This window comes from Hyaloscypha bicolor, assembly GCF_002865645.1.
Source record: "Hyaloscypha bicolor E unplaced genomic scaffold K444scaffold_98, whole genome shotgun sequence".
NCBI lineage: Eukaryota > Fungi > Ascomycota > Leotiomycetes > Helotiales > Hyaloscyphaceae > Hyaloscypha > Hyaloscypha bicolor.
Window position 1 is genome coordinate 915,805 of NW_020194600.1, and position 10,939 is coordinate 926,743.

The 10,939-nt window shown below is 48.0% G+C and overlaps 2 protein-coding genes across 2 annotated transcripts; one reads left to right on the forward strand and one right to left on the reverse strand.

The window, feature by feature from the left end:
- Positions 1-2,064: 2,064 nt before the first annotated feature.
- K444DRAFT_442573 (uncharacterized protein) lies at positions 2,065-3,200 on the forward strand. The gene has a single exon (XM_024872849.1). The coding sequence runs from the start codon at positions 2,373-2,375 to the stop codon at positions 2,973-2,975; it is 603 nt and encodes a 200-aa protein (XP_024735203.1). The 5' UTR covers positions 2,065-2,372; the 3' UTR covers positions 2,976-3,200.
- A 5,332-nt stretch (positions 3,201-8,532) lies between these two features.
- K444DRAFT_442583 (uncharacterized protein) lies at positions 8,533-10,939 on the reverse strand. Its single transcript, XM_024872850.1, has 2 exons — positions 10,779-10,939; positions 8,533-10,724 (listed from the first exon to the last, which is right to left on the reverse strand). Exon 2 carries the CDS (start codon positions 10,660-10,662, stop codon positions 8,689-8,691), a length of 1,974 nt encoding a protein of 657 aa, XP_024735204.1. The 5' UTR covers positions 10,663-10,724; positions 10,779-10,939; the 3' UTR covers positions 8,533-8,688.

A 10,939-nucleotide genomic window follows, 5' to 3' on the forward strand; every position in this document is an offset into this window, starting at 1 on the left:
CAGGACCGTCGTTGCGCCAGTTGGCACCACGTTGTCTGCCACAAGTCAGCATTCTCATCTGTCAACAGTAGCGACGATATCCATACCGATCGGGGCAATCTCTGGCCATATGTCCTGCATTTCCACAGACGCGACAGATGATGTTGGCCGTGAAGTTGCGCTGCTCTGGACAATCGTACTTTCTGTGACCAATTTGACCGCAGTTCTGACAAGCTTGGTTCTCATCGTCTCGGAGCGTACCGTTGAGTGCTGCAAGCTCACGAAGTTGGTTGCGCTTGAGCTCGTTCTGGCCTTCAGGAATCGAGGCAGCCTATGATGGTTAGAGCTGAATTATGAAACATTCGCGGGGGGCTTACAGTCTCAATGATGTTGTGAATCAACTTCTTGGCCTTGTTGACCTTCTCCTCGGTATCGGCCATGATCAAACAGTGAAGATCTTCCTCCTGGTTGCTGGTGTGAGCGGCGTCAGAACGACCTTTTCCTTCCTTGACGGAACCTTTTCCTCGGATGGCAATTTTGGCACCGGACTCAGTTTCCATTTTCTTCAAGGTATTTCCACGAGGACCGATAAGTAAGCCAACTTTAGTGAAGCGCAAGCTAAGTGTTAGTGTATGATCAAAAGCTAATAGCAAAATGTATTGAGTGACGGGTTAGTGATGACAGGGCGCCGCATTTCTCAAATGCCGCGCAAGGCCACACAGTAATGAAATAGGGGGGGTGGGGGGAACAGGTTAGAAACGTTAGAGGGTTAGCAATCATACTGAAGTTAATCTCTGGATAGTCATTGACTGGCACGTAAACTTTCTCCTGTGTCTTAGTGGGACGGCGATAGTCTTGTGGCGGATGGTAGTTAGGAATGACTTTCATCGCCTTCTCAATCAGCTTGTGACGCTCGTCTTCGAGGCGCTTCTTGTATCGGAACTCCCGGGTATTGACACGGCGACCGAAGTTGTCATACTGAGGAGGAGGGGATGGGGATCTATTAAATGTTAGCCTCGGCAATGTTGCGAGTTGGAGGGAAAACTTACCTGTCGCCATCGGCAGGGACAACATCCTCGATCCTAAGCTTCTGGCTGATTTCTTCGATACGCAAATGAAGAGTGTAAGCCTCAAGTTGTTCACTTGTCATGTTTGCCATGATGGCAGTCGGAAGTCCCATGAGGCCAGCAGCTTTGTTGTCAGTGGCGTCGCCCCAACGATTTCTCTTCTTGCGTCTCCTGGCTCCATCACCGGAAGGATCTTCAGCTGCAGAGCAATCATTAATCAATGCGCGTCCACGGGAAGTATTGAACTTACATCTAACGGGGCTGCGACCACGCTTGAAGCCTCCATCGGAGCTTCCGCCAGAACCTTGGTATCCATTGCTGTCGTGCTGAGGGGATGCGCTGTCACCGGCACCGCCGAATCTGCGCTTGTTTCCCAAGGGAATGTTGTTAGAACCTGTGCTTCCTTGCTGTCTCCACGCCATTTTGTGATGTGGATGATGTTTGTGAAATAGTGATTGTGGGAAGGAAGAAGAGGAGGTGAGTCGACGATTTTCTAGATTGGCTTAGCATAGGCGCGGATCGAGGCGCTAGAAAAAGAAGGTCACGTGCGTTGCGAAGTCGGATTTCCAATTCACACACGAAATTCAAAGGAGAGACAAGAGTGTTCTCTGAACCTCCACTGCTACACCAAGTGGTGTCATGCTATCAATATTGTTCGATTCCATCATCTAGGGAGAAGTCAAGAGTGCTCCCTGATTCGTCGAGTTGAGTGAATCGAGGATGGGCAAGATCTCGATCCGAATTCTTGAAAATGCCTGAAACGAAGATGCGGAAATAATGTGGTTTATCATGAGGGCTCTGTAAATCATCCTTGGTTGTCCTGCGACCGAGTTTGCAGTACGAACTGGCCTCGATGTCTGTCCTCACTCATAAGTTTGCATTCAGCTTGAGAGACGAGTTTCTCTGCATTATTCACAGACCCTGCCTCACCCATAATGGATGATGCCGGATGGTTCGAAGTTTAGGTTCACTGAACTTTCATTCTCCAAAGATATAACGTTGGAAAATAAAGGCAAGAAACCTGGGACCAAGAGGGATAGCTCCTTTCCTGTGCAATCTGGCAAATCTGGGAGACAGCAGCCTCCGTGCTCTGGAGAATATGGGTTCTTACTGCTGCTTCAATTTTCGATGTAGTATCAATTGTACGTGGCCTTCTCGTGATGCTTGCGCAAAAGCGCTGGGTTTGCGTTGCGTGTCAGGACTCGCTTTGATTCAGCATCCTCCTCTCGGTGATTCACAAAGGAGCAGGAAATCATAAGTGCATTTAACAATTTGACCTGTCGCTTTTTGCTCTGTTTCCAGATTTCATAATCAAAGACAAACTTCATGCAGATCACAAACCCACTGATTCCAAAATGTGTCTCTCCTACGCATGGTACGCTCAGCCCCCTTGTACCATCCATTTACAATACAGCGCTAATTTATAGGCAATACAAATGCGGCTGCATTGCTCAAAAGCCATCCGACAACATTCACCGCTGCTCATCATGGGAGTCCCGACGGCCCTGCAAGCCCAAGCAACTTTTCTCATATCTTCATGTCGACTGTAGCGTGTCATGTCGCTGGGACACAGGCAATGACAGAGATCAGCCTCAACAAGAAGACTGGTACCTCCAGAACGGCTCATACCAAGGCGAGCCCTCCGAGGAAGACTACTACTTCCACCGAGTCCCAGCGCAACTCAATGAGCCCATCTCTGTGCGCAAGTACAAACATAGAGAAGCGACAGCAGCTCGGCAGAGATCGATAGTCAGTCCTGGTGATCGAAAAGTTACAGCGCACGGTGGTGGAAAGGAAACAGAATCGAGCGATGGAGAAGATCAGGCGTTGGATCTTGATTCAGATATCATCGTCGATGAGTCGAAGCCGGCGGAGCACCACGTATCGAAGGCAAACTTTGGCGGTCGGTTTGCACGAAGAAAGAAGTAATTGGAGACGGTTCTCCGGGGTACGGTCTACTTGCTGATTGGAAGCGTTGTATATTGCACGTTGCTGTACTCGAACATTCGTTGGGTTGGGGGGTGCCTCGAGGTAGGCAATGTTTTCTCGATGGTTTGTCGTACAATCAAGATCCTTTCTGATGTTCGTCTTTGTTCACTGCACCCAGGTATCAAGGTTTCTGATACAGCATCGGTTTGCTATGCAACTGCATGGTGAAAAAGTCTCAATCCGGCATCCCCTCTGTCCATCAGAACGAAGGATTTCCAAACCCTACAAGCGTATGCTCCCACCAAACCCCCTCCCCCCCACGCAAAGTCTCATGAACCAAGGCCATACTGGCAGTAATGGCAGAAACCATGGAAGTCTCCCTGGATGAAGGGGGGGTTAGCAATTGCCCAAAAATAGTTTGTTTCGGGAGAGGACATTGTCTTAAGGAGCAAATTATGAAACAGTCAAAAATAGGAAAGGGTTTCTCCTCAACACCTACAGTCCCGCAGCTCGGGCAAGTCGAGTCTGATCCATTTTCTGGAGATTCCATTTCTTAATCGTGTTCTAGGACTCTGAGCGTTGTAGTATTGCTTTCTTCGAAGTCGGCTTTGAGTTGGGAGACCCCGGAAGTGCGGGGAAGAAGACGACAAGGACGCGGCTGGAGTAGGCAACTAAAAACGTGTCCATACTCTGAATCATAAATGGCTTCTGATAACACTGCAAGTCTCGGGCGATATGCACGTTTGTTCTTGCTCGTGTGACCTGGTGCCGATTAAGCCTAATCATTCTCGCCAATGAATGGCTTATCAAAAGGCAGCCACAACCCCTCTTCCACATGCATCTGTGAGGTTCCATTGGATGTGGAGATCCACGTGGGGGGAGGCTCTCAGGAGTTGCTTCCGTGATCGTTTGGTAAAATTGCAATAGCCACACTGCCTCGAAAACGAAAACACACAGAAAGCCTCCATTCTAGTGGATTATACGATCTTAAAGTTATACCGTCGAAAACCTCAATGTTCCGAATTTTTTGGGACAACTTCATTGTCCTTGAAATTGAGAATGAATCCTGGCAGTCCTGGCAGTTAGCCTTGTTGCAACTCGGCTCAGTGTCCCAAATCTCTCGCACATTGAGCTGGTACATTGAGATTGTCCTCGAAGTGGACAGTGAATCCTCGGCGCTTAGAAGCGTTGAAGCGGGTGAATTAAGCAGATCAAATTTCCATACACTACGTGAGGGGAACTATATTCAGAACTCGAGTAACGTTTCATATGCACGCAAACATATTTCAATCTTCGCAACCAACATTCATTTCCTGCACTCCTATCTTCACCATGACTAAAAGGATGATTCAACACGTCGTCACCGTCTGTTCTGTACGTGATTTCCGTTCCTTTCCACCCTTGCAAGTATTTCTCCATCTATTTCAACGTTAAAATCGCCCGAAACTTTCCACCAAAGCACCAATGTTCAACCCCAAAGAACTTGAGAAGCTCCTCAACTTCGACATGCCCCACCCCAACAGATCCAACCAGCCAGGCGTGAACTCAACACCGGATTTCCCGAGCAAGTGCCACTACACCCTCCGCATCTACACCTGTACCCACAAATCCTTTTCTCAATCACCCCGCATAATGCACATCTCGCCCTGTCTCTACGGGGTCTCTTCGAGTACCACCGCTAGCCCAATCCTCTCACAGATTTCCCCTTACGATCAGTTAAACGCCAGCAAGAAACGCTGCAACAACATGGCTTCCAAACCCAGGGAAATACAAATCAACGAGCTCTGCAGCAAATGTCGTCCTCATAATCTCGGTGCCGAGAAAAAGCTCAGGGACTTTGAAAGGCTGGTTCCTGATAGAGGGGACAACGGAGAGGTAAGAGGAAACGAGGTGTTGAATTCAACTATGACTGAAGATTGGGGCAGAAGTTCTGATGAGATTGAGCGGGGCTTGAAGGCCCTGACTTTGACAGAGACTCCAGCTATGCCTGAATCTGAGCCAGCGCTCACCTCTCAAAACGTCAGCCAGATACCAGCAAAGGAACAAATACTCGAACAACCTTCAGACTCACAGGTCTCGGATGATACGTTGGGAAAGAAAGAAAGGTGGGCGGTTGCAGGGCCTTCAGCTCCAAATGGAGAGGCGCCTCTGGCCGTGAGAGTGGGCAAGAAGGGACTTCTTTCGACAATTTTGTGGCCGTTTGGGAACAGTGAGGAAGCCTCGACTCCTGAGAGTATTACAGGGGGAAATATTGCCGAGGGTGATAAGGTGGGAAAAGAGAGCGCTGAGAATGGGGGCAAGACGAGTGGGAAGGGCAAGTGGGTTAAGGTGAGAGATGATCCGGATTGGGAGGCCGTGAGTGATGAGGAGAGGAAGGAGAAGAAGTTATGGAGGGATGAAGCCGAGTGGGTTAATATAGGTCAGTAGAGAAGCTCGCTGCCTCAAGATATTCAATCGATGGTTTGGAATTGAAAGCCAACTTGCCGCTATTGTGACGCCTGTCTGCGGATGTACTTGATATACAGCCCGATCCTCTATTTCACTGTGAATAAGCTGAGCTTTATGGCCTAGTAGTTCTAAAACAAGGGGTTCTCCTTCCATAATAAATCGCAAAACGGTGATGCTAAGGGATTGAAATTATATGTTGTCTATTATTATGGGGATTTTCCATTGCCTTGCCTACCCCTCATGATTAACTTCTGCACTTCTTAGTGCTTGTCTTCACAATTTTAGCTAAATTTGACCCATTAGATAGAGCAAGAACACGATCTGTACTGATCTCCATCGTCCTGTGAGCTTTGCTAACGATAAGTTGCATCAGCTTTCTTTATTATTAAATCTTTTTTATACAGATACCTATATAAAGAAAGCCGTTCTAAAAACGTCACAAAAATGAGACAAAGGCAATAAGCTTGGTTGGCCAAATTCCGAAAGCAGATTGAGCTTTAGTCAGTGCAACTGTAATTAAAACTTGTGTAATATAGATAGAAACGGCTTCCCAGTAAAATGATTCGCTTTGTTTATTTCTTCACTCCCTTACTTCTCTTCCCCCTTCTTCTGGATTTGTTCCCCGGCAATGTGAACCGAAAACTCCCTCCACCATTCGGCATTTTCCGCCCTCAGCTTGTACCTTAAAGTTCGAAGCAGCCTGGGGGGTATCGGGCTCAGGTGTCTGCCAAGACGTCCATTCGGCCTTGCTCGTGTCGTACTTAGTCTGCAAGCTCAACTCCGATAAGTCTGGATCTAGGCTTTCCGTTTTAGCCCAAAGCGCAGCAGTTTGCCAGACAATACCCAGCGTGTTCTCAATCTCTTCTGGGGTCCACATGTTAAGTCGTGATTGCCTCTGATCAATTTTATCCAGGACTTTGCACACATACGCTCGCGGACTTCGCCCAAGTGGGTTTCGACTGCCAAGGGGCCGTCGTCTCCAACAACGAAAAGCACTTCGACGTCCGGGCTCAGGGCAAGAAGATCCGCGTAGCTCTAATCAAGATCTTGGACCAGAGGATAGATGAAGGAGATTAGGCGCTTGATAGGAGTGTGGACTAGAATTGAGAGTTAGCTAACTTTGGGATTGTCAGGGGTCAGAGGTCTTACTGGAAGCTTTTGCTGCATTTCTGGCACTAGCACTTTGACGAGCAAATGTTTTGATACTTGGATAGGTATTTCCTGACGTAAGAAACACATGAATGCGTTCAAGTTCTGACCTCGTATCCTCGAACAGCAGGATTGGAGCTTCACGCGCAAAACCTTGACAGAAAGCAGTGAGATGTGCATCCTCTAAGGTGGAGTTACGCCGTGGGTGAAAACAACGAGTGGCTCTGCGGTCGCAATGGGATCGCCGTGGCTATCATCTTCTTCTTCAGAAACGGATGAAGACGTTTCGTAGGAAGTCCAGCATCAGGATTATAGTCTTCTGTCGTAGCGAATCACTGAATTTTAGTGCACTTGATCCGATTGTTGAAAATCGGGAGACTTTTGACTTGGCTCTTATCCTTGATCCATTATGCATCTAGGTTTTCGACGGTATGGTCATGATTTGAGACAGTATTGGTATCTTTGGTTCTGCTCGCCACTTTGAGCGATGTGGGGAGATTATTCCTGCAAGTGACACTTTGAAATGGGACATAAATGGTAATTATTTTGATTCCATAAGGTTTTGTAGTGACTCCTAGAATTAGTAATTGAAAACAAATGATGTGAATCTGTACACAATCATGGCGATGAGAAACCATTGGACGGGCAGAGCTGAAGCAGAGGCCCTAGAGTCTTTACAGATAATCGGTCAGAATCCGGGAAGACGACAAAAAAGAAGTATCAAAGAACAAGTAATGAGCACAGTTTCGGGTGCAGAAGAACCAGCGTGGGATCATCTAGTTTAATATGAGAGCCAAGAGTATCCTTGGTGGGTAGCAGAAACTGTTTACTTTACCCCGCATCGAAGCGAATTTACCTCGCACCCCTGAATCGCGTAAATTTAAAGTCGTCTTCGAGTCTCAACGGAAAAGCGTTCGCATGAAGCTGATCATATCATCCGAAATCGCAAATCTGTGGTGGCGATAATGGGTACCCATCGCGCAACCTACTTCAACCATAGGTTTATACTCCAATACTGGGTGCTTGAAAGAAGAGCTTAAAAGATCGACACAACGGTGGCGGTGCAAAGGTTCTAAAGAACTCCCGTAAAAAAAAGACTGGAAAGCATCTACGGAACTGCAGGACGCTTTAGGCCTTAAAAAATTTCTAATATTAGAAGCATTATGTTGAGTTGAGTATCTAGAGCCTCGCAGCTTCCTTCCTGGAGAACAGATATGCGGCGTTCCAGACGAGGGATTGACATATTTTCTCCGTGAAAGCAGGCCGAAGAGAGATAATCATGTGATGTTGCCACGTCTCCCCGAATGGCGCAAAAATTGCAACGATTTAGTATGGCAAATACCTAAGGGCGAAGGGCAGATTAAGGTGTTGGAGGATCCAAATTCGGAGACTATAAGTAGTGAGTTTAGGACGCTGTGGAAGAATAACAGTGAGCAGGCGAATGAGCACTCGCAGCGACAAGAAAAATGAAATACTTTCGATAGTCTGAAATCTACATGTTACCTTGACGTATTAGATAAAATGTTTGAAACCTATGTGGAGACATAACTCGATCCTCGAACTCGGTAGATTGTGATGTTTTGATATACGCATTCAATTAACATAAATGAAGCACTTGAATGAATATCTTGTGTAGTATGTGTTTGGCGATGTGGTTGTGAATGGTATTGCACAGGTTCTCAAGTTCTGTATCGTTGTACTTGTGGTATAACCACTCGGCGGGAACAAGCAAGTTGTCCGCCATAAGCCAGAGACTCTAAGACGGCGTAAATAGCGTCGGTTTCCTTGGACGCCGCACCGAGTTAGATGATCGTATGACGGGCGATAGGATATATGGCTCCCATCTGTTGCACCTGTGTATTGCATTACGCTGTGCCTAGCCGATTAATACACATTGCATCGGCCCAGATCTTGTAACACCCTTTGCATCTCGGATGTGACACAAGGCTCAGAGTAAGTTCGGCGTGATATAGAATGAGCACCCATCGACGACAATGTGTCATGGTGACTTATCCTTGATTGAATGCCCAATATGCAGTTACAATGGGGAAGTGTGTGTGCAACCTCGCAGCATCCGTAATCCTCAAAATTAAACAGTTTAAAATTCCCAAAATCCTCATCTCTTCCCAGCCTCACTAATCCACTTCTGCACCCTCGCCACCGCCATCCTCGGCAACCCTTTATACCTCTCCTCATCAAATGTCCCCTCAATCTCCCTCACCAACCTCCTCGCTTTCACAACAGCAAGCCTACTACTACCTTCTCCTTTCTCGATTAAAGCATCCGCCTCGCGCTCTAGCTCCCTCCTCTTGCTCCTCACCTCTTCACTATCTGCCTTACCTGCCACACATAGCTTGCAATCACAAGAAAATCCCCACGTCCTCATCAACGATTCCATCCTCGTGTCGTAGTCGGATGATAAATCGTAAGCATGCAATATTTCCTCTCCAGCAGCGATGGAACGAGTAGCGCGGAGGAGCATGAGGTCTCCGACATACTCTTTCTCCGAGTTTGGGAGACAGGAATGGTTGATATACGATGCGAGGATCCAGAGGCCTGCGCTGGCGCTCCTAGGATCGGGACCAAAAGCATTCCTCGCAACAACATCATGCACTTGGAATACATCGATCGCCTTTCCCCGGTCTCCGTCTCGCCCGCTCTGCCCTTTACTCTCAGTTCCCCGATAATCACCATACAGATCCAAAAATTTGGAAACTTGTGAGGGGTTGTCGATGAGTCTTCGAACAACAGTTTTACACAAACCGGCAGGGAACACACGGATCCTGTCATCGCGAAAATCATACGTCATACTCGTCAGCGCTTCCTCTTCATTTGCCCACACGATGCAGAAACTCTTCTCGGCCATTATAACCTCGCCAGCCTCCATGCCTCTCGTTGCGAACAGTCCACGACCTTTACCTGGACTCGGTTTGATCTCCACGTTGCGGGTGAAGCTTGCTGCGTCGACCCTTGCCCCATGACGAGACGATGATAGCAGGAGACTGGCCTTGAGTTTCTTGAAGTCATAACAGCCAGTCTCCCGTTCCTTGAGACGCTGTTCAGTCTTACTTATCCTCGCTGCCGCCTCTTTTTCACCTGGCAACAAGCGCTGCTGCTCCTCAAACAAGTGCTTCGCTTCCTGAAAGTCACCAGACTGATAAGCTGCAGTACCGGCGCGGAGATATGCTTTGCCATCCAGCTCTCTGTGTTTCTGGTCCGGAAGACCAGTGAGAGAAGCGAGTGCATCGCTCTTTCCTCCATCCAGTCGATCAAGCAGAAGGTTGACATGTGCGCGGTTGCGGAAGAGGTCGCAGGCTATGTCTTCTTTTGCTGCCCCGATGATTTCCAGACCTTGGGTATACTTCGAATAGACCAGTGGCAGGTTTCGTTGTTTGAGTGCTGCATTGCCTTCTTCCTTGTACTCCCTAGCTATCTTCGTGACCTCCATCCTCGTATTTTTCAACCGGCCAATTTTATCCGCTTTGGAAGGGGTGCTATCAATGCAAACAAGGTCCGAACGATGGTCGATACGGATTGTCAGCTCTCCCTGCTCACCAACGGTGAACCACGGTTCCAAGACCTTAAAAACCTCCCCGCTCTCCAATATATCCACACCATGCACATCCTTGCACAACCCTACCTCCAGCCTGTCCACTTCCCCACCTCCCTCTCCCTCCTCCCTCACTTCTTGCACGACAGTCCAAGAACAAATTTTAAGCTTAACCACAGGCGTCGCCCCCCACCGCCTGACAGTAAGAACACGTCCGCGATGATGCGTATCTATCCTCAACTCATGCATTCCCATCGGCTTCAGATTTTGCAGGGGAACAGTGCACGGCGGGTACGGAGTACCGACGGCGTAAGCAACAATTAAGCCTGCTCCATCCTTCTGTGCTTGTGGGCCAGGCTGCATATCGGACATCAGATCCGCGTATATCACTTGACTTCGAAGAGATTGTGGATCTGAAGGGATGCGTCGCTGGCCTGAAAGCTCGCGACATTTCTGTAACCTGTCTTTGAAGTTCTTGCGCAGACGAGCATCTTCTTCTGGCGAGAGAAAAATGGTGTTGTTTTGAATGGTTGGAGACATTGCATGTGAAGCCACAGGTCGTGCTGGGGTGTGCGGGTGATGATGAATCGGAGGAATGCCAGCTGTACGTCTGGCAATTAAATCTGTGTTACAGCTATGTGCAAAGGATAACTTACAGCTCAGCGGTCACAAATTTTCATTGTATGTATACAAGTATAGTGTTCAGCTGCATTACCGCTGTGGCGTTTCTCTTTAAGGGGGAGATATTGACTTCGCTTAAGAGCTTAGCGAAGAATGCCGAGTGACTCATGCGGCGCATCGCAACAGGGGCAATCGT

Bases quoted from the DNA above. Each gene is read 5' to 3' on its own strand.
- K444DRAFT_442573 (XM_024872849.1), top strand. From the start codon at position 2,373: ATGCAGATCACAAACCCACTGATTCCAAAATGTGTCTCTCCTACGCAT.
- K444DRAFT_442583 (XM_024872850.1), bottom strand. From the start codon at position 10,662: ATGTCTCCAACCATTCAAAACAACACCATTTTTCTCTCGCCAGAAGAA.